At 35.7% G+C, this 24,977-nt stretch overlaps 1 protein-coding gene across 2 annotated transcripts; it reads right to left on the reverse strand.

Moving 5' to 3' along the window:
- Positions 1-1,071: 1,071 nt before the first annotated feature.
- Positions 1,072-20,431, reverse strand: LOC121450862 (cysteine-rich secretory protein 1-like). 2 transcript variants are annotated; one of them, XM_041656209.1, is made up of 8 exons: positions 20,315-20,431; positions 14,027-14,097; positions 10,891-11,007; positions 9,637-9,727; positions 7,618-7,763; positions 5,951-6,045; positions 2,871-2,959; positions 1,072-1,543 (listed from the first exon to the last, which is right to left on the reverse strand). In XM_041656209.1, the coding sequence occupies exons 2-8, from the start codon at positions 14,093-14,095 to the stop codon at positions 1,416-1,418; spliced, it is 735 nt and encodes a 244-aa protein (XP_041512143.1). In that variant the 5' UTR covers positions 14,096-14,097; positions 20,315-20,431; the 3' UTR covers positions 1,072-1,415. The 2 variants fall into 2 exon arrangements, with proteins under 2 accessions (XP_041512143.1, XP_041512144.1); XM_041656210.1 differs by lacking the exon at positions 20,315-20,431 and adding an exon at positions 17,015-17,044.
- Between the last annotated feature and the right edge of the window lie 4,546 nt (positions 20,432-24,977).

Here is a 24,977-nt window from a genome sequence, read left to right on the forward strand (position 1 = left end):
CAAGGACAATGGCACAGGGTTTTGATCCTACGTAATGTGCTGACTTTGTGGGAGCCTAGCCAGTTTGGATGTTCACCTTCCTAGATATGGACGGAGGGGGCAGGACCTAGGACTTACCACAGGGCAGGGAACCCTGACTGCTCTTTGGACTGGAGAGGGAGGAGGAGAGGAGTGGGGGGATGGGGAGAAGGGTGGGAGGAGGAGGAGAGAAATGGGAGGCTGGGAGGAGGTGGAAACTTGTTTTGTTTTGTTTTGTTTTCTCCTTTTCTCAATTAAAAAAAAAGATTTTTTTGATCATTCTCATTGCAAAACATTTCTGCAAAACTAGTCTATTTGGCATGACAGGACCATACTGTTGGAAATGTATATATTGTGATTTTGCAGTGAGACCAGGAAATGTAGACTTTTTCATTGGATTTATGTCTAACGTCAGATTCTAGCATATCTTAGAGTTCTCCCAATGCACAGGATGTCTTAAGGTTGCGATTATGCAGGTCATCTAGGGTCCATGAGACTCATCAGTCTGTGTGGGCATAGAGGATGTATGATCTGAGCTAAGTCTGAAGGTTGGACATGGTATGCCAGAGTAGGGTCAGAAGTATTTGTCGAGTGAGCTCCATTATTGATTATCAACTGAGGTGTGTACTTATTAGTCAACTCTTGGGAAGGCTAAGAACCTTAATGTAAATAAAAATTAAGAAAGCAGTATCATGAATATTGTAGTACCATACTGAAATAAATAAACCACAAATCACCAATTCAAACTACTGACAGGGATTAATAGGCAAATATTAAGATTTATTTAATTTTGAAAAAGAAAACAAGGTCAATGGAGTCATTTGAAAAAGCAAATTCTGTTCATGAAGTTACATTTTAAAAGGGTACGTGAAATACCTAACAATTAAAATGCAAATTAAAGTTTAGAATTTGAAACACTAGTTCTGAGGAATGTGAAGAGGAGTAAATGCTGAGAAGAAATCAAAGAGAGCTAATGCGCATTTGTTTTTGGAGCTAGTCAGCTAGGTAGAGCTAGGGAAAGTGAGTAAAAGCTACAGTGGAAGTACATGCTGTTTCTTTACTTCATTGTGTTCTGGGAACCTGATTATTGTTCCCAAGACAGAGTTTTAGTGACCTTAGTCATACAGACAAACTACATATGATCTTGGGTTTGAGTGAACTGCTTCAATTCGTCACAGAATTCAGCGGTCAAGACCCAAAGGTATTACTGATTTTGTTATTTTAAAATATTTGGTTATAACTTATTTCTGCTAAATGAGATGATATAGAAAAAATGAATCTTTACTGTTTGGAATCATTTGAGTGTATTATACCTAGAATTTCCTGGTGGACTGTGAAAAGACTAAGGTGGGGAGGAGGTTATCCTGCACATGGCCCTGGTCTCGTGCACTAGAAATTTAATGAATTTTGCCTTCACAGAGGCATGTAGCTTTGCAGCCTTCTTTAGTCAGTTCATGTTCACAGGTTACCGATGCTTTCAAAGATGGACAGTTAGAATAGTTATCTTCATAGTAACACCTGTTTGCTGAAAAAAAGAATAGAGATATTCATTACTTTGTTATTATTTTCCTCTACCAACAGTGACAAAATAAAACATGAATGTGGAGAAAGGAATTGAGTAAATGGATGAATTTCCATTAAACTGAGGCTTTGTGAGATGCCTTTTAGTAGAGTTGATATATTTCTTCACTCAAGAAAGGCTTAAGAAAACTAACTTGAGTGATTCTTTGAGGAGCTGAGCTATTGAGAGTTGAGAAAGATGGCTCAGCAACTAGAAGTCTTTGTTCTTTTTGCAGAGAAACTGGTTTTGATTTTCAGCATCTACATGGTAGCTTACGGCCACCTGTAATTTCAGCTCCATGGAACCAAGTGTCCTCTTCTGTCCTTCATAATCATGGGGCCCAAATGTAGTATACATAAATATATTCACACATGTACACACAAATATTTATAAACATAAAATAAAGAGAAATATTTTAAAAAGAAACTCATTATTTAAAATGTCAGTCATTATGCAAGTAATTTTTAAACTTAAGTACAGCTAATATTTAAACTCTATATTCTCAGCAAAACAAGTTTAATTAATATGTTCTAAAGCTACTGTGTCTAGTAATCTCTTTATGTGAAAATACGGAAATGTATTATTATTATACCTACTTCCTCTCTCTGTAACTTATTTTCATAACATTTGCACTAATAACACAAAAATGACTTGTTCTGAATCTATATCATTGAAAGAGAGAAGCAATTTATATAAGCGGTCCTTTGACTCAGCACACAATCACACACAGATGCCATGGCATACATGCATGTTCCTATTCATATACAGAGAGAAATAAGTACACATTCACAAATAAATAAAAATGTAACACAAAATTCAAAGGATGATCTGGAGGACCTTAGGAATTTTTTGTTTTAAGTTTCTTGGTAGGCAAAGAATTGTAGTATCTGTCTTCTTTCTCTGGCCTGACCTGTGTTCTATTACCTCAACTACTTAGATCTGTATTGCTTTCTCTTCTTAAAATGCTAAACTTAAGATTTTATTAACCTAGAGAATAAGAAAATTCACTTTAAATTTTACTGAATTACATCCACAGAAATATTTCTCTAGACTCCAATAGCAATAATACCAATACTGATACAAGTATGCACTGGTTTTAGATGTTTCATTAGACTACATAAAGTATCATGTTTTTCAATGGCAAAAGTACACACACCATAAACAAAGGATTTTGTAATTCAAATAAATGATGTGAACTACATTTTTGCCTCTTGAACATAAGGCCATGCTATGAAATCTTAAAACAGATTGTCATTTTATGTTGTTATATTTGTATATTAATAACACTTACTGCACAGTCCATCGTCACAGTGATTAGGACAACTGCCACATGGTTTTCCTACTGTGTACGGGGTGTATAGCCTGTTCACAAAATTGCCACTGAAATTGAAAAGCAAAATATAAAATATTTTTAATTTTTCTCTGTATACTCTAATGCTTGCATATATCACACACATATACATATATATATATACACAAACAGATATATGGATTGCTATTAAAATCTTTAGCTACGTCACATAAAAATCTAACATTGTCTAAGAGTATTCAGATAGAGATGTGAAATAAGGGGATAATTAATGCCTTCACTCTTCAACCATGTTCTATTAATGTGAGCAACTGAAATACAATAAATAAGACTCTAAAAGTTTAGAAACACTTTAATGTAGAAACATTCTCTTCATTTCCTCATGAACCTGGAAAATTTCTAAGACAATGAAGCACAGGATGCTGCTTAGGTATAAAAGATGCTTTCTATAGACACAGAAAAATGCTATTATTTCTGCCTGATTCCTACAGTATGGGAGAGGTCCCCATGATGATGTGGTGAGGTTCAAGAATTTAAGCACAGTAAAGTTTGGGATTTTACGGAGGTAGCATGTGGGTATGAGACTTTTATGATTATAAAAACTGAGAATGTTAATTAGAAAAACACTTTATAAAACCCATCTTAAAAGTGCAGTACTCTGATAGTGACAGCCTGTGCCTCGGGAGGATCGTCACTTCACTGACTGGCATATGAAAATAGAGGAGTGAGATTCTCCATTGCGCTAAGGGTGGCAGGGGTGTGCACACATTCTCCAAGGACTTGCAGCAGGCCCTTTCTTCTGTATATTGCTCTATGTGTTTGAGTAATCTTAAAATGAAAAGTCATAAAGTGTTGTACAAGTTCTGCCACGTGCTTCTCTTCATTATTCATCTGATCCTTCTTGGTGCCAGACTCCAGGTGCCTCTCATTTGGACCAGACAGCTGGTAGAGTGCAATGGCTTCTTTCTTTGTATTTTTCATAAGGCCAAAAAAAAACATTCTTGAAAATTCTTAGAAGACTTTCCTTTTCAACTGAGATGCCACACCATCTGTGTCACCCACAGACAGAGTAGAAATGAATCACTTAAAAGGCTTGATTTGAAAAGATTCTCAGACACGTGTTACATAAGTTTCTTGTATTGAGAAGATACAAATAGACGCAGAGAGATGTCTCAGCAGTTAAGAGAGCACATGCCTCTTTTAGAAGACTTGGGTTTGGTACCCAGCACACACTTCAGGTGATGTACAACTGTTTGTAATGCAGTCCCAGGGGATTTGATGCCTCTGGTCTCCATAAGCATCTGCACCTATGGGCACACACTACACAAGGACAAACATACATGCAGATGTAATTTAAAAAAAATATTTTTGGTTTGTCGAGACAGGTTTTTCTGTAGCTTTAGAGCCTTTCCTGGAACTAGCTCTTGTAGACCAGGCTGGCCTCGAATTCACAGAGATCCGCCTGCTTCTGCCTCCCGAGCGCTGGGATTAAAGGCGTGAGCCACCACCACCCAGATAATTAAGAAAAATTAGGTTAACATACAGATTATGAACATATATTTGTTTTTTCATGGGAAAGTTTTAAAGAGCTTCCATCACAGAAGGGAAGTGAATTTCTGTCTTTAAAATTAAGTTCCACTGAACATGATTTTTAGAATTTTTAGTAAATTTTGAGGAGAAAAGAATTAAGATTTTAGCTTTCTTAACTGTTGGAAATATATTAAAGACTTCTAAAAGAGCCTTTGAAGTTTAAGATTTAATAAATTCTTACAGGTATAAGGTAGCAACATGGGGCTGGAAAGAAGGTTCAGTGGTTAAGAAATTTTGCTGTTCCTTTGGAGAATCCATGTTTGATCCCCAATAACCATATCAAGTAGGTCATAATCACCTTTAACTTCAGGTCTATGGGATTCAATGCACTTTTCTGGTTTTGTGAGGTACTGTGCATATGCATAAACAAAGCAACAAAAATAAGATTGAAAAATAACTATTAGGCTACTCATTATTATGATTTTGCAAAAATATAACACTCTTGGTAATTTTTACCCTCGGCAGCTTACATAACACCATCTAATACTATGAAAGCTAGTCTGCAGGAAGGAAACTTCTAGCTGGATGCTTCCAACTCCTGTGTCTGATGTTGATGATGTTTATAGCAATAGACTCTTATTTTCAAGTTCAGGGAGGCAACCAGGGGTGACAGCCAAATTCTATATAGAAAAGAAGATCAAGTTTTCTTTAGGGAAGAGACTCTTGATAGGGTATCCAGTCCCAAGTTGTCAACCCTAAACACTTGCACATAAGAGCAACTGTAAATGGACTTGGTGATATTGTGTGTGTTCATGTTTTGATGTGTGTGTGTGTGTGTGTGTGTGTGTATGTACAGATGAAATTATGACTTTTAGAGAAGGTGTGGAGGAGAGGAAGATTTGAAGGAGGATAGGGAAGAGTGAAAGTGACTGAAATATAGTACTTCTATATGAAATTCTCAAAAACAAAAGCAATAAATTAATTTTTTTTCTTTTTGGATTTTTCAGAAAAGGGTTCTCCGTGTTGCCCTGTCTGGTCATGGATTCACAGAGATCGGACTGTCTCGGCCCCCAAGTGCTGGAACTAAGGTGTGAAACACGACTGCTGCTCAGCCGCTAAATTTTAACAAGGTTCTATGACAACTTATATAATCAGGGGGAGGGACAGCTTAATTAGAAGGACCACATCACGAATCTGCGTCACTCACACATGCTCACCCCTAGTCTAATATTAAGTTTGCTTTGTAGCCTCCAAACACAGCGCAAACTGAAAATATGAGCTTCATAATCCCTGTATTATGTGATTAGGAAGCAGCCATCGAGTAGGGAAGAGAAATCATTTTGAAAGGAAAGGAAAAGCTTCTGAGTGTGATTCGTGAAGCTGCTGAGTTGTACATTTCAAAGATTCAGTTATATAAGTTTCAACTCTAAATAATATTTAAGGTTTATTTCCCTCTCGTGTGTAAAATATATTCTTAATTTGTTTTGAAACTATGATCATTAAAAAAATGACAAATTGAAGTGGATACTTACGGAGGACAATATTGACAAACGTAGTAATATTTCAATGACTGGTTAGGGCACACAGCGAATCCACATCCCACTTGGTGAGTGGTATTCCAAACTAGCTACACACCCAGAGACGAAGACAAGGCACATGTCATAGATAAAAATAATGTAGAAAAAAAAGAGAAAATATAAATTTAAAGCATTGATGTTCTACTTTGTTTCTAGAATCCTTATGGCCATATTTAAATTATTGAATCAATTTACAGATGTTAAAACAGCCTTAATGGGCTCATGTTGGTCACCTCGTCTGGCAAAATTATAAGGAAGTACCCAGTGGAATTTATGGAGGCTGACAGTAGCTTCAGCTCCTTCTCAGAGAAGCTGTTCTTTACTGTCTTTTGCAGTTTCCAAGATGATGAGGATGCAGATGGCTGGGCTGAGGCCAGAAAGCTTCATGGCACAATGAAAAGAATAAAAGAATCTACAGACACCAGAGGACCTTGGTATGATGGGGAATTTCTCTGACACTGCTTCCAACCCTTCAGGTTTATGAAAATAGACAGCAATGGTAACCTGGATATCAGGTCAATTCCTGGTCAGACATCAAATTGACCATGACGCTGTTGCTGACTACCTTGAAGGTACGTACACTGAAGTGTTTTCCAAAAACAAGTGTCCTGTGCCCATAGAGCATTGACCTTGAGAGATGAACCAGAACCTCCTCTCAGCTTCAAAAAGAGGCTGTCTAGTTTGGTACTAAGCTGTGGCCATAAGTATCTTCCTCTCTGTGTGGGCAGGAATAGTGGATGGCTTGCAAGCCTTGCTGGTCCAAGCCTGATGGAAGCCTGCTATGCAGTAACAATAAATATATCCAAGATGTGTATGGTGGGTGCTCCTATGTAGAGATGTGTTCTTGAATTTCCTGGCTCCTATTTGAAACTGTGTTTCAACTCAAGTCTCTCAGTCTACAGGATCTGATTATGCCATGAATTTTGAGTTGCCCCTGCCTATACCACATCTGGATATTTGGATATTTTCTCCATGCAGCCAAGCAGGATTACCACATCACCTTCTCCCCTAGGTTTGACAGACCTTTTTTGAGAGTGGACAGGATAGAGGCATAATCCCGTAATTCTTGCTTAAAGAGCCACTTTGTGATGGGAAAGGGACCAGGGCCTCAGCCTGTATGTCCAGCAGGAAGCCACCTGGCAGAGTTTCTGGTAACAAAACTCCAGGATATACATTTCCCCTTTTAAGTCGGGAGCCATACAGAGCTGATGCGCAACCTTGCCAAAGTCTGTATAAGTGCCTTAGAACACAAGGCATTACCTTTGTTTGGGGGCTGGAGTCAAGAAATGAGGTTTAAAAAATCAAGTATATTCCCTTACAAGGGTTAGATAAGCCATTGAAAGATGGCAGCTCCAATAGCCAATGACTGTCAAGGCCAATTTATAACCGACCACAGAAGATCTTTTCCCAAGGGTGTGTGGCCGGTGTGCACTCTCCCTATACCCCCTGAAAGTGGGAGACCAGTAGGAAGATAGAAAGTTCAAAGTCAGTCAGAGCTACATAGTGAGACCCTCTCTCAAAGAGAAAATAAAAACTCTCTGCACTGAAATTCTGCCTTGAAATCAATCAAGTCATTAAATTTTTTCCCTTGCCCAGCACTAATAGAAAGTACCTTTTCTTACCTGAGTATAATGTCCAACTACTGCACCCGGTGTTGTTGGCCCTTCACCAAACTTAAAATCTTTGTATTCATCATACCAGCTTTGGATAGCCTCAGACCATGGTGCTTGGTAAGATGCCATGAAGAGATTTTCACCACATTTTAAGTCTATGGGAAAAAAATAGACCACTCATGAAGACAGCAATAGAGAAAAAAGAGGAACACACACACACACACACACACGTGCACACACACACACATGAATGGAATCCCTGTTCTTTAAAGACATTGTTTGCAGTTTCTTTGAATAACATAAAAATCATGATTCAGAACTAATGAACCTTCAGCTGAACAGTAGCCAGAGGTATCAACATGTTTGTGCTGAACACCATAAGCACTAATTATAAACGTTTTTTCTTCAGTAGCTTCTGTCTTTGATCTCATTTATTCACACCTTAAATTTTCCATACGTGTGTGTATACGCACACGTATGTGTGCACGCACCCATGAGTGAGCCTCATGTAAAATAAATGTAAATTTGCAGTCATAGAGAAGACAAAGACTAATTCCTTCCATTTCTCTCCTGTACTAGCTAGAGATTTTTAAATAAACATTTTACATATTTAGGATTTTTGTTCTGTGTGAGCATTCTTTGCAGTCATTCTTTCAAAACTACAAGTCCAAAGCAAACAAAAAGAGAAGGAACTATATTTTTACAGTTTATACGTTATGTCTTAACTAGAAAATTAAAATTTTGGGCCATATTTTCTTCAGAGAATGGGAGAAAATATCTTTAACCCTAAAAAATAGTTTAATGTTTTTACCAAGCTCTTTACTTAACATTTACTTTAAACTTTAACTGAATATTGTGGTCTTTTAAATAAAATTTTAATCATTGTGTTATTAAATTAAGAATATCTAAGAGGTAAAATCTTGAAAAGAGGTGATTAATTTACTAGATTCAATTTGGAGAAAAAGATGATCATTTTTAATGTTATTAATTTATTTATTTATTTACTAAAGATTTCTGCCTCCTTCCCCAATCAAGTCCCCCTCCCTCGTCAGCCAGAAGAGCAATCAGGCTTCCCTGCCCTGTGGGAAGTCCAAGGACCACCCACCTCCATCCCCTATCATACAACAAATGTATATGCTCAACTATGTTCATAGCAGCATTGTTGGTAATAGCCAGAACCTGGAAACAACCTAGATGCCCTTCATTTTTAATGTCTTAAGAAATATTTTATCTCATTACCCATTTGTTTATTTTGTAATCATTTTACACTTCCTTATGTGAACATTATGTTTCATAGTTTATTTTTAATTTAACATAATATATCTTTTAGGTACTCAGAGTGTACAGATAAGATACTGAGTTAAAATATGGAAATTATGATTTCATAGGCCAGGGTAAATGACTTAGCATGTACGAGCATGCCTTACTAATTCAGGAGACTTGAACCCAACTCATAGCATCCACACTGGATAACTTACAACCGCCTGTGACAGCAATACTGTATCCACCTGTGACCTGTAAGCATCAGACGATCTGACACCTTCTTCTGGCCTCTAGAAGCACTTTTACATACGTACACACAGGCATAAATACACATAGACACACTTGCACATAATTTAACAAAGAGTGAAATAAGAGATTCCAGTTTTAAATTTCCTTTATAAGATCTTAATTAGTAATTATTTTCATCCAGACTTTGGTTCAAGTCTGCAAAACAGAGAAAGCAATGATCCAGACCTTGTTACACTTGTGATCTGGTCACAAAAAGCAAAGCTGCCATCATGAAACACAGTTTCTGTAAAATATAAAGCATCCAAAAAGCACAGAATGGAGCCTTTCAGAAATACTTAACATTTCTTTATAAGGCAGAGATACTTAACTTTTTTAAAAGGCAGAGATACTTAGATTTTTTTGAAAGGCAGTGTCAGAATAGGCATTTATTCACAACTTGTTTTAGCATGATATCATAAAATGGGCTTTCCTGTGTTTATTCTCTATTTATTTATAAGTGATTTTGAATATACATACTTTTGATAGTCCTGTATTCTTGAGGACTATGTTGATGAGTGCACTTGTCTGCCCAGGCCTGTGCATTTTTTTGGGCCTCACTGTTCCACTCCTAAAGATTAAAAGGAAAGAAAAAAGCCATGTGAAAACTCAGACCTCAGAGTCACATGATCTTTGCAGACAGGCTGATATGAGTGCTTTAATCATTGCAAAAAGGTAGGCACCTTCAGACTGTCATCGGAATCAATATATAATGTAGGATATATCTGAGTTTTTATGTAGCATATATATTACCAACTCTCATTACAACATTTATAAATAAGTTTATTTTTGCATATTTTCCTCCCCCATCTTCCTGATCCTGCTTATCCTCTCATTCATGCCCTCCCACCTTTAACCTTCCTTTGATGTCACACATGTTCTATTTAGTTCTTACTGTATCTGCTATAGTCCATGTCTACCCTCTCTTGATCTTCTTGGTAGTTTCATAATCTATGTCCAAAGTTACTTTGAACTTCTATGTGACCCTTTCTGTACCAAATAAATACAAGTAGTCTGTCTTCCTAAGGTCATCAAAATACTAAAATATTTAATGGTCTGATGACTTCCTGAAATCACAACAGGATCCCTTAAAGACTTTGAGTGCTTATTGTACTATGAGTAGCACTAACCACGTGGAAGTGCTAGGACTATTTTTACAGCCGTAAGAAGGAGCCTCATAAATCCTAGTTTCATTCTTTTCCCTCATTGAATGAATTGAAGAGACACGTGGACTTTGGTTTTTAATCCAGTAAAGGAGACTAGTTAGATAAAAGGTCATTGAACCTTAAAGGAGAGATGTTCTGTCTGAAGATTAAGAGAGAGAAGAACATCCACCAAAATAACATACTGGATTTTCACTACAGACCAAAGTCAAAAGATTTGATTTTGAACTCTGTCACTATAATTGTTGTAGCTCCACAATATCAATGAGTTACTGTGATGAAAGAAACTTAGTAAATTCTACTCTGATCAAGCACAGCTAAAGACACAAACTAAGTCCAATCTCTACGTGGATGCTCACACACAAACACACACACACACACACACACACACACACACACACACACTCAGACAAGTAAACATGCTCATAAGCAAAGCACTGAATACTTTTTCGGTTAAAAAGAGATGCTAGAATAGAGGCAAACCCTCCTGAAGCACACAGGAGAAGCCAAGTGCTATCTGCAGGCTCCAAACATAGCTCTCCAAATGCAGTGTTTTGTTGTGAGCCCTCACCATCTTCAGTAAGTCACTACCAGGTGGATCAACCTTTCGTCTCAGGTCATTGTGTTTGTTTACAATCTCTTCTTGGGTTGACTCATTATCAGTTGACAAATCCTCAAGGACTTGATTCTAAAGAGAAATAAAAATAAAGTCACGTTAGTGTCTGTTAAAGTTGTACAAAAAGGTGACTAAGTTGGATAAGATAAATGAAGGTCTTTGTTAAAGGACTCATGAAAATGTTAGCCGTTAAAACTTCATAATTAATGTTAAGAAAATCTATGACATTTTCATAAGAAATACTTTAAACAGAAATTTTGAGGCTATAAAAGAATTCATGACATGTCAAAGTAAAAACTTTTCTGAGGATACCTACAAATGTCAATATTGACTTAAGAGAGAGCTGTAATGATAGCCATACATAGTAGAGAAACTTAACACATTCAGACTCATTTATATTGTAGCAAGAAAGTGTTAAGGAAGAAGACACATAATAGATTCTAGATCTTAGTAAGCAATAGCCATCTTATCAGGTGTTTGGACGTTTGTGAGATAATGTGTAGGCCCCAGACCTAGTACAATGTGTGCATTCAACATTTTATTACAATAAGAGAATTTTATGTGTGACGGATTTTTGTGGTCAGTCTCAAGACAGGTTTACCTAATATTCACGTAAATTTGGAGACAATGAGTTCCTGAAAACAGTTGAATATTTCTGACTTTATGCTTCAGTGAACAGAAATAAGCCAGCTAAGTTAACTCAGATGCTAATATTTAAATTTACATTTTTTTTTCTGTGTGGGACAGGAGGATGTAATGATATTATGTGAGTTGACAGAGATGTAAGAGCCACTTTTTTTTGGTAGAAACATACTCCAAAACGTACTGTTTTATAGGGAAGAACAAGATGTTACAGCATAATTATTGATGGACACACCCTCACATATATTTTATCTTCCTGCTTGGAGAAGTTGTTTCTCCTTCCTACAGTACTTACTCCCACAAAACTCTGCAGACATGGCACCATGGATCTAGCCACACTGCAATGCCAGTGTCTGCTACATGTCCATCTCTCCCTAATATTTTATGTTCTGAAGACACTGATGAGAGCCTCGTGCCAAGAGATCTCTCACAGCCAACGCTCTGTAAGGCAGAAAGGATGTTCATGTTAAAGTTGTTGCTTGAAAATTCTCATGTTTTATTTTAATGTAAAGAAACAACATCGCCAGATGTTTATTGATTAAGGGATTGGCATCATTTTCTAATACATGTATTTGAATTAAGCATACATGTTTGTGTTTGAATTTATGTAGATGACTGCAATGCAAATGAACGTCTGAAGAGAATACTAGATTCCCTGGAATTGAAGTTAAGGTGGGTGTAAGGAACCTCAGGTGGATGCTGGAAACCAAATGGTCCTCTGCAAGAGTAGTAAATGCTTTTGTCCCCCAAGCTACCTCTCCAGGCCCTCCCCCCAAACATTCCATTTTAACCTGAAAACATACTTAAAGTTGTTTTATTTCTAAAGACAAAATATATAGCTTCTGAGAAAGTCATTATTATTTTCTGCTTGTTATCCTACCTTCCATGGAAGATAAAAATTCCACCAGACAATAAGTGTGCTTATACAGGCAGTGGTACAGATTAAAAATAAAAACATACTAGAAACACTGAAATGTGAGAACAAATTGTGAGAGGGCTTATATTGGATGGGTGATAGGACCTAATAATTACAACACCAAAAAGCAAAGCCAAGAGGAACAATAGTAAGTTGACAGCTGGAGAGGAATCAGTTCTTCATGGCAGCTCTCAAAGAAGCCTTCATTCCTAAAAGAGGACTCTGAATATCTCTGCTATTTGGATCTTGACAATTTATAAAGAAGTACCAGTAGACCAAAGAGAGAGGGAGAAAGAAGGGAAAGAGAATAGATGATTCAAAAGTGCCATAAAACACTAATATTTTTTTAAAAAAGAAACTGGGAATGCCAACAGATTGAAAGAACACCTAGATAACAAATGGTTTCAAGATTGCTAATTTGTTTATTGTAACAAGATATATAACGTATATTTAAAAACAGGTTTAACCAGTTACTGGCACTCCCTACTCTTGAGGAATTCTAATAGTCTCCAGTGCAGAGGCCGAAGAAGTGTATGAAGGCTACAGCAATGCCCAATCCTCCTAATTTTATTAGATTTCTAAACAAAAGGAGAGTAACTTTGCTGGCCCTACACACTCGATCATGAAAGAAGATAACTGAACCGTATCTAGGATTACCTAAACATAAGAACAGATTATAAGTAATTGCTATTTGCCTCATGTACAAATTTATTGTTTCCATAGTAGACGTACTTAACATCTCCGGTGTGTTAAGTGTGTGTGTGTGTGTGTGTGTGTGTGTGTGTGTGTGTGTGTGCGTGAGTGCTCATAATCGCGCACACATTACAAGGATCAAACCCAGGGACTTGTGCTTTCTAAGCAAGTGTTGCTAAGCATCATCATCATCTCAATCCTAGCAAACTTTTAAAATTGTAAATATAGTTATAATTTTCTCAAACACTACCTATGAAAGTTACATACAGAAATGAGTAAGTTGAAGCCATGCTAAATTTGAATATAATATCAGTTGTCTATGAGGACCACATTGAAATGGATTAAAGAAAATAATAACAGCTCATGGAACAGAAAATTTAAGAAATCAATCAACAGATATGAAAATTCCAATACAAATATAACTCAAATATCATGTGTAATTTTAATTTCTTGAACTCATTAAAAAGAAAAAAATTTAAATTAATATCAATATTTCTACTTAAAAACTATAACAAAAATACAATTTAAGTGACATTAAATCAAAATGTATTATATTTGCATCCAGCCCAATCTTCGATATCTACTTTGTGTGATAAATGTATGCCTGTTTCATTCATGTGTACCATGACCTTAACCTCTGTTTAATATTAACTTGTACTTGGGGCTACAAGGTCATTCGACATAGTTTAAAAATAGTGTCAACTGCTCTAAACTATCAATGAGTACTTTGAGACTTACTCCACAGTCTGGCTTTTAATAGTTCTAAAGAGTGGTCTGACAGCTTCCTAGCCTTCATCGTTGCCTAAAATGTTCTGAGAGGATATTAAACCTTACCCATACCTCATAGTTATCTTGAAGGGATAGGGGCAGCATAGCAGCCAGGAACAACAACAATGGGAATGATGTCATGTCTAGAAAACAAAGAGGAGAAAAAGACCAACATTACTATGTTTAGTACAGTGGGTTCTGAGTGATGGAGAATATATGGAGAAAGTAATGGGCTCCATACCCCAGATTTACTACCACTATAGCAAGGAGGACATACTGTTTATATCATCCAAATGTTAATAAAATCAGCTCAAGAGGACTGAAGCCCTCCACCCCCATGCAATAAGGAACAAATCAAAGAGCCTACACGAAGCAGGCACCTATGATGGCTCTGAGTAATCAGCTTCTCCTCCCTCTGTCACACTCTAATTTATGGGAATCTCGTGGGATTCTAGGAATTTAGGAATTCTTCTTGTGTTTTTCAAGAGTAGCAAAAGCTCTCATCTATCACCTTGACAGGACACTACTATGACATGATTAACTTTTGTTGGATATTTTAAGATATGCCTACTCCATTATATGGTGTTTGTTTGTTATTCATTCATTCAAAGTTTTTATTTTGTTGTCTTTTTGAGAAAAGATGTCACTATCTGGCCCAGTGTAGCTTCAAACTAACAAGTTTGCCTGACAGTCTCAAATGCTGAGACATATCTGTACATTATCAAACACAACTCTATCATTTTGGTTAAGTCAAGGGCCTTAGTGTCTTAATACATTTTACATTTGCTATCAAAGTCTCATCAATAATGCCAAGTCTGAACCTGAAAACCTTAAACTCTCCTCACCGTATTTTATATATAATGGTAAATGTATGATAAGTTAATGCCATGTACAAAAATAGGGAAAACAATTTAAATAATTTGGAATGCATTCTCTTATTAAAGGTATTAAGTAAAACACACACACACACACACACACACACACACACACACACACACACTTGAATGTGTGCCAGTATGAAAGTATTTGTATAAGAATGCATGTTTAGACATTGGGAGTCCTTAAATGCTCTCTATCTTCTAAGTTGACAAGGGATCTCTCAGGGGTCCCAGAGCTCACTAGTTCAGTTAGTCTGGCTACACAGCTTGCTCTGGGTATTCTCCATCTAAGCCTTCTGCCTGCACTGAAACTTTTAGCATGTGGTCACACCATCTGGCTTTAAAATGGATTCTGGTGATTTAACTCCACACCCATGTTTGCATAGCAAGTGCACACTCTATTGAGACAAAGTGCCAGCACCTACAGCTTGCTTTTAACGATTTTTCCTAAGGAGTGAGAAAAGTTTTCCTTACTCTACAACGAATAAAGGTCTATGTAGATAAGATACAGTACATAAATAGATAATTTTCACGGAATTTTCCAAAGCACTCTTTACCTTAATCCAGGCACACAAAACAACATAGACTATGTTTGATGTCACTTGTTACATGACTCTCTATGAGCTTCCTTTAAAACTCATAAAAACCTACTAGGCAGATACTGTGACTCAATATCCCACTTACACATGAGCAATCTCAGTATTAGAGATTTAATACTGAGGTGTCATGAGAATTCAGGGAACACAGCTGAAACGCAAGCACCGTCTCTTTGGCTTCAAAGCCCTAAGCTCCGAGAGACAGAGACTGAGATGCTTTACAAGATTATGCACACCAGGAAACACGTCAATCAAACCCCACAGAGGTATGTGGGGGTGAACGCTTTACAGGAAGAATCACATGATAACCAGTCATATTCTCCTGAGTATTGCCTATAATATTTTCTAAATTCCAATGAAATGTGTAATCTTCACTTAGCTTGCTTTGCTAAGTGAATCTATGACACAGTCAATGCAGAATATAAGTTCTACAAGACTGTTAAATGTCACTATAGACACAATCTGGACAAATGTCATATAAGGACAACAGTCTTGTCAGTTCTTGAAAAGTATTCTTTTTTTTTTTCTTTTCATTTTCCAAGAAAAAAAACCCCTGCATCCTTAAATCTTCTGGGCAGTGCCACTGGAATTCAGAACTGTGCCTGATCTACAATACTTGAAATTTCTGGCACTCCTTTGTGCAATTTGCCAGTGTCTTTTATAAAATGAGCTATCGCACCTCAAGGGTTGCCACAGTACACTCTATAATCAATAGATCTCAGGATTGACAATTATCATAACCTTGACTGCTTTTGATACAACATCAGGAATTTGGCCAGATTGGAACGCACTATAGGTTCAGATGTCAACTTGCTGAGTACATAGTTTAAGCATTTGGGGAAAGACATCAATATATGCCCTTGGGGATTGTAATCTTCTCCAGTGTCATATAATTCCATTTTTATTGCCATTAAGTAGTATCATAATATCTTAATATTCTCCAGAAAAATTTCTTGTCTGCACCAAACACAAATACCTATGAGGGAAACTGCTTTGTCATATAAGATATACACATATTTTATGCATGTAAAAAAACTACAAGCTACTTGAGTCTATTTACCTATGATGAGAAAAATAAAGTGTTTCAGTTTTTGCTTGTCTTGAATGTATTTATGAACCAGTTATATATTCTTCTGATGACCACCAATAACACATTTATTTCAAGTTCAGTGCTATAAGGTTGATTTTGCGAATGTAAACTTGTGAGGAAACCTACCTTCTCATCTAAAATCTAATAATATTTGCATCAGTGCACAGAAAATTCACTGCATTCATAAATCATAGTTTTAGTAAAGATACCTCTAACACAACTACTTTGAAAAGCCATAGGCATTATTTATGATTGTAGAATAAAAAAATCATTCCCACATCTTTGTTAAAAGTCTATTCCAGGATAACAAATAAGGTACTTAAATCATGTATACTTAGTTTTACAAGATTAAATAAAAACAATTGTTCTTAATAAGATTATCAGTACAGTTCAACAACATACAGATGCAAATTATTAACTATGAAATTTTGCTGCTGATGTGTTGTAAAGGCGTTGGCATAAAGAGATTCATCTAAAATAAAGGAGTGTTACTTACTGCTGGTGTCCAAGCAGAATGAGGTGTTTGTCCCACTGGAAGAAAACACTGATGACAGACAAGAGTGGAAACTGTCTATATGTACTCTACCTATTTCCTGTTTTGGCACAATGTGGTTGGACAAGCACACCTTGGTTAACAAGGTATGACACAGGATCTGTCATGCTAGATTTGATAGTTGGTCATCTAACTGAAATTTTGACATCATACGGTGACTCTGCATATGGTTATCAGAAACAAATCAATAGAGAATTTTACTAGCACTTTAGTGCTCATCTAGTGTTATAATGTATCTATATATTTTCAATAGATGCTTTGAAAGCTCTTAACCAATTCATTTTCATCTTATCAGAGCTGTATTTATTTTAAGGGGGCTGTAGAGGTGACTGAGTGGTTAAGAGTAACTTATGTTCTTACAGAGAATAATGAGTTCTCTTTCTTCCACCCACCTCAGGTGTCTCACTACTGCTTGTAACTCCAGCTAAGAGGACTTGACAGCTTCTGGTCTTCCTGAACAATTTATTCAATTATGTCTCTACAAGGAACATATAGATATAATTAAAAAAAAAATCATTCCCTTAAGATGATCATGATCTTATACATCTCATGATCCCTGGAGAGTTCAAGATTCTTTCACAGAAATACAGAACCTGCATGACTAATTGTTGGGTAGTATTGCTTTGGAAAACAATTGTGTCTTTTTCCTTTGCAAATTCAATGTGATAGTGCCTTTCAGAGTATATTGGCAAAGAACCCCAGAGCCCTCTGATATTTTTAAGATCCCTTGCATTAGCATTATTTTCCGGTTGAATGAAGTTGAACACAACATTGAGCAATATATCAATTTTGTATCCTTTGATTGTGTAGATTCACACAATGTTTTCTTGTTTTTAAGAATGTTCCCGCATAACAAAATTGAAGCAAGACAGACGAATGACAGAAAATTTCTTAAGCAATGATGTTAAGAATCTTTTTTGATAAATAAGTGAGAATAAATTAACCAAAATAATACATACATAGCACTGAGACGCAGCTTGCGATTTGTTGTCAATATACTCTTTCCTCATTTCTCCCAACTTTGTTACCCTTTCTTCACTGACAATATTACAGCAAATGTTAATTCTTCCTGACTCATGTTTCCTAATTGTATGCCCCAGAGAATGTTCAGTTTTCTTTTTGGCTGGAATGTTAAATTGGTAAACTGATTCTTTGACTGTACTATATTTATATTTATTATATTTCATTTGTATACTAATAAAACTTGTAACTCAGTACATGTGATTTGCTGAGGAAGCATAATTCAGCAAAAAGCTGTATGGAAGGGAATGAATCTAGACAGGGGATGTCCAAAATCTAGACAGTAATATGCGTTTAGGTGAAATCTAGTTTATTTCAATCAAAATAATTAATGTTCAAGACAATCCCTTCAAAACATACATGTTAGATTTACAGCTCTATGGATAATATAAGCTAACTCAATTTATGTGTACAAAATGAAATGATAAAAATCAAGGTATTTAACTGTGATTTATGACTTCGTGTTTTCACCTTGTAGTTTGCATCTCCTAGTTATCTGTGATTTATCTATCAAGTCATCATGGTGACCCCTTTGTATGCCATAGGAAATCGGAGATTATTATTTTTTCTCTGTTTTGAGACATGTTCTCTTCTCTCTCTCTCTCTCTCTTCCACTATACACCATTGCCTTGGAGAGTTGTTGCTCTATATTCAAATTGCTTTTTCCAGTAATCAATATTTCACACATTTAATAATACATTTAAACAGATTCTGTGACATTGCAATGAATAGTTGGTATACTAAGACATGGTTACAACAACAGACATTTGTTACTAAACAAAATAAATAGATGATAGATAGGTAGGTAGATAGATAGATAGATAGATAGATAGATAGATAGATAGATGATCAGAAATTATTTTCTAGTTCTGTCACTCAGCATATAGGAAGTATACTGCAGGAAATCTAACATGTATAAACTGGGAGTAATAGCACATTTCTTAATATATATAAATATTCAGTGGATTTTCTGCCACAGTTTTACCACTCATTTTGTTCATCATGTATAAATGAGTCAGAGCCATTTCATGTATTGATTAAATAAGTAATCTAAATGATGAAGAAGTAATTTTTATATTTACAACTTTTGAAATATATCAAATTATGTTCATTAAACAGACCCAGCAGTAAGTCCTTTCTTTTAGTGGTTGATAAACTTCTTCAAGATACAAGATAGGTTTAAGTGTCTATCCCACTATATCACCTTCTTCCTTTTTCCCTAGTATGTTTGCAAAACTGTAGAGATAAGCACAGTGTGATTGATATTCATTTTTGTATTTCTCATTACATAGATAATTTCTCTTAATTATTTCATGAAAAAAGACCCATAGTTTTACCCATTTTGTAATTTGATGTTAATCTTTGATCTTAACTTTTATAGCTTTATGTTCACTTTTGTACTAGTTTTACAACAGTCAGGAAGAAAGTTAGGGACCCTGAAGGAAACAAATGCTACTTTCCGGAGAGATAAGGTCAAAACAGCTGTCTATTTAATAAAACCATATAAGCATAGTCAACATATTCATTTAGAAATCCAGACCTGAATGATTAAATCATGTCATATTGATTTTTTCTTGTCTGCATATTTTAAACGATAATAAAACATCGTAAATGCCAGTGAGTAGATACATCTTCCCCAGGATGACACCTCCTGGGAAGGAGGTACTTGTTGACCCATGGAAATCTCTTGATCAGGGCCAGAAATAAAAACTGTTGGCCAACACATACAACATCTAAGTACAAAGTCTTCTCAGAATCCTTCTTTGTGCTGTGTTACCTCTTTGGTATAGACAAAGAGAATCAGGCATACTATGACATTTGCAGTGTTGTAAAAGAACATACCATAAAGGTAATGTTGAATAGTTAAGACATTTATCATATATGTAACTCACCCATTATCATATCCAAAGTTGAGCACAAAAATGTTTTAGGATTAGATATTGAATTATTGAATAAATAAATAAAGAAAAAATGAAAAAAAGAGGAGGGAAAAGTAGGCTAATTTAGAAGGACAGGGAGGGAGGAGAGACAAAGAACAGTAAGACTTCTTTCTGGAAAAGCTCTAAAGAACCATGTTATTTATATATTTCTAAAATTACATATAATACATATAAGTATATATAAATACTCCCATATATACATACATACACACACAACTTAGTTATGTCAATGAGGCTGATAATATTCTCTATAAGAACCATCTAAAAAAAATAACTCCAGTACCTGATTAGAAAGTTCAGTTGAATTTTTGATCAGTGGAATCCAAGTAACTCTCAGAACAATACAGGTTATTTTGCTGTTGCCCTCCATTGCTGCCTAGGTGTTAAAGGTAAGTTCCTCTTTCTGAAGACACCACATACTTCTGATACAGGACTCTGTCTGAGCTGGCTCTGATCTGAAAACTTCCTTCCAGAAGTTGCTATGCAAGATGCCAATAGAGAATAGCAATCAGTAGTCCTCATCAGGTGCTATGCCTATGAACCATAATGATGACAAGATTGGTAAGATATCTGTAAAGATGCAATAACAGCACTCTTTTGTTGGCTGTCACCAACAACTGTCGAGTTGAACTTAAAGATCCCTCACAAAGGTGTAAATGATGCTTGGTACTATAAGCCTAGCCAACTACCCAGGGCTACTTACGTCATGGATCTTAGAGAATTTACCATCACTTTACTAGACCAATATAATTCCTACTTTGAAAAAACGCCATCTGCTCGAATTATTCAGAACTGGTGTAGTATGAATAGGGCTTACCACCACCCAATATACTAAGACTTGATTGTGTAACTGTACCAGAGTTATAGGGGACAATTAAATAAGAACAATGCTTTTCTGGTGGGAACAATATCTATTTGTCTCAATACTGGATCATTAAATGTCAATGCAGTAACAAAGCAAACGTTTGGTCTCGGTTTCTATGTAATCTCTCTTCCACATTTATAGGCTTTCCACAGTAATATGCCAGCAGACTGCAGGATATTGACTTCTCTGCTTCTCCAACAATGGGCCCAAACAATTCTCTTTCCTTTATAGTTCACCAGTTCTCCAGTTTATTGTTGCCTTAACAACACCAATGGATTAAGACAAAAATACATTATAAAGGTACATAAAGTCACTGGTGTGGTTTACTGCACTATAAATAACTTCATCCCAATGTGCTTGTTGTCCTAACTTCATGGGAAGGTGAACAATAGAGGCGGCGGCAGAAGTAAAAAAGGGGAAAATATCTCATCTATATCTATCTATCTATCTATCTATCTATGTCTCTTTCTCTCTCTTTCTTTCTTTCTTTTTTTCTTTCTGCACACACAGACATGCACATATCACTTAGAAATCTCCCAGAGAAAAATCTAGAGCTCAATAAAAATCTATTTAAAAAAGAAACTGCACAGAGAGAGAGAGAGAGAGAGAGAGAGAGAGAGAGAGAGAGAGAGAAATCTCCCATGTTGTTAGCCTAAGAATTTCATTGGCTTGGCACATGTTTATATATAATGATTTCTAGTAAAGCTCCTCTGATCAATAAAACCAAGGATTGCGGTCAATATTCTATCATATTGATTCTATCAGAATCAGTGACAAAGTAAATCTCTTATTCAAAAATGGTTTGTTAATTATGCTTTACACAAAGTACTAACATAAAATTATGAATGATGTGAAAAGCATGTCTCCAAAGTGTTAAAAAGATGGAATATGTGTAAAAGCTCTTTTATTCAAGGATAATAGGTTAAGTGCTCTTTTCTTTAAAAAAAATAAAGAATATTATCTGTATAAATAGAACATTTTCACATATGAAAAATTGAAGATAGGTGGGAACAAAAAGTGATTAGATTTTGAGCCTTAATAAACTTAATTAATAAAACTTCTATTTTTTATTTTAGCTTCCCTGGGAAAGGTGTATATTTATTTCTATTAGAACTACTACCGTTACCAGTCATATATATATATGAAAAAATGAAAAAATGAGATATATATATATTATTTTATATATATATTATATATCTTATATATAATATAAGATAAATATATATAATATATATTATATATATATTATATGATATATACTTTATATATATCTTATATTATCTTATATGATATATATTATATATATATTTATCTTATATTATATATAAGATATATAATATATATATAATAAGATATATATATCTTATTTTTTCACTTTACACACAAAAACCTGTTTACCCTCCATACCCTTACCCCTCACCTCCTGTTTTCCCACCACCCCATTGACTCCTCAGAGGTGTTAAGTCCTCCTTTGGGGAGTCAACAATATCTGGTATACCAAGTTGAGGTAGGACCAAGTCCCTCCCCCTGTATAAACCTTCACTTAAAAGAAAGCTATTTTCATGGTAAGTTAGTTTTTGCTTCGTTTTTCTTTTTGTTTATCTGTTTGGTTAGTTGAGATTTACTTTGTATGCTTGTTTGTTTTCAGAATATGATTCTATAGCTAAGAGCATATGCATATATAAATATATATATATATTACATATATGTATATATATAATCTCTTCTTTATTGAATGTTTCAGAGATTCACATCATGAACCCCAATTCTTCTCACCTCCTGGTTCCCCCATATCCTCCCTGATCCCTGCCACTCTCCCCCACATTAGGAAACAAATCAATGTAGGCAAGCAAACAAAAGCAAAAACAAAAACAAACTCCAACAAAAAAAAAACAAAGAGCACAACAACAGAAAAATCTCTTTGCTTCTTCTTTCCTGCTTCTTCAACTCCTTTTCATACACTCTAATGGCAATGGGGGTTTCAGTGTCATATAGTAAACCTCTTTGTCCCATCAGTTTTACTGGCAAATGTTCATTACAATGAGTCATGGGTCTGGTTCAAGGCCTCTGGTTTCTGGTACACCACCATCACTGAATCCTCACTAGATCTTTGGTATATCCTGTGACTGCCACAAGTCTTAGAGATCTTGCAGGTATTATTTCACAGGACCAGTCCCACCAACTCCAGCAGGTCCTAGATGGGGTAGTGCTAGAGTGAGTCAAATCACCAAATCTCAGTGTAGGACTGGATAGTAGCCAAATTGATCACTCCTGGCCCTGAGGCCACCTGCCTAGGGCAAGTGGGTAGAGTCAGCTCCCCTACATGCATGCCCTCAGGGGTTGGTACACCCTGGTCTGTGGTGATAGCATCAAGTCATCTCTACAGCTTTCAGGGGCCAGCTTTCTTGCTATAATGGTCAACGAGAAACAAAACCAGCTTTCCCAGGGCCAGTGAAGGGCAGACTGGCTCAGTGAGGCCTTCTGATTTCATCTCACATGGTTCCTAGGGCCTCATGGTTCACAGGGCACCGGTATCATCACAGATCCCAGTTATAGCTCGATCACAGACCCAGCAATGGCCCTAGGCAACAGCTTGTTCCCTGTTAATGTCCTGACTCTGGGTAAAGGGACTGGCCACTTAGGTGGGAAGGGCTGCAGTCCTAACCTTGGGACTCTGTGACCTTTATTGGCAATTCAGGACCAGGACTTCAGCACACTCACCACTCTCAGTAGAACCATTGACCCAGACATGGTCCTCCTCAGTGACTGGGTCTGCAAGTCATTCTTTTAAATGATGAATCAATCAAATGAAAGAAACATGCTGCTGCTTACAAAACTAATCAACTTAACTTTATGTTAAATTAATAATATCGTATGTTTAGCCTTATTCTCGTTGGTCATTAATTTTATTTCATAAACATACATATTCAGGAAATTATTCATAGACATTTAGAGTTGCTTTGGTATAATTAGAGTAACTTATTCTTTTGTAAATATAAAAATATACCTATGTTAATTCTCTATGTTTTAGAACGTTTTAAAACTTGAGTACTGAATTAATGGAAATTGTAGATGCTTGGGAATTAGGACTATCTCAAGGGTGTCATGAACGTAAAGACCTTACTTCTCACAAATAAATAAAACAAACTTAAGCATATTATGATAGCATTGACATTTTTTGAGAACTTCCACTAATTTTAATACCCATGTAGGAGTCATTGAAAATTGTTGTATCGCCAATGATTAGATGCAAGGAAATTAATTCTACCCACTGCATTACCCCTAAATATGTAAGATAATTCCATTTACATAGGTAAGCAATTAGCAAAGATTAATTATTCATTGTTGTGGAAAAGTATGAGGAAGGAAGACATATATGCTTTATGACTGGATCAGGAAACATATGTGTTGGTAATCCTGTGAGGATGTAAAAGATGGGCAGCATAATTTATAAATGATAATGCATTTTTCCGTGGCTAAATAAACAGTATGGTACTTATAAATATACACACAAAAAATCACCTAATGTTCAGAAATTAATGACTAATTTTTCAATCATCTTAGTCAGTGTTCTCATATGATTGATGGCAATATTCTCAACACAAATGATCATAATGGAATAACAAACTTTAGCATTGTATATATTAATTAATTCTCACTAAAGCCTGCCTTAAATTATTACTATCTCCAATTCTTACAATAATTCTTCTGTCCTTAGCAATGAAAATGCCTTGAAGCCTTGAACCTTGATTACATGATAAGAGTTTTTCATTGTAGTGATGTACAAACAAACTGAAAGGGAAAAACATACATCATAATTTTATTGGATGCTGGAAAAGCCTTTGACTAAACCCAATATCCCTTTATAATAAAATTCTTAGAAAGATCATTGATACTAGGAACATACCTAAACTTAATGAAAGCAATATAGAGCAAGCCAACAATGATCAAAACAAATGGAGAGAAACTTAAAACAATTCCACTAAAATCAGGGACAAGAGAAGGCTATCCACTCTCTTCGTATCTTATCAATATAGTAATTGATGTTTTAGCTAGAGCACTAAGACATGAAAGTAAATAA

This window comes from Microtus oregoni, unplaced genomic scaffold (assembly GCF_018167655.1).
Source record: "Microtus oregoni isolate MIOR12 unplaced genomic scaffold, Mior012 000007F_ref0000211, whole genome shotgun sequence".
Taxonomy (NCBI): Eukaryota; Metazoa; Chordata; class Mammalia; order Rodentia; family Cricetidae; genus Microtus; species Microtus oregoni.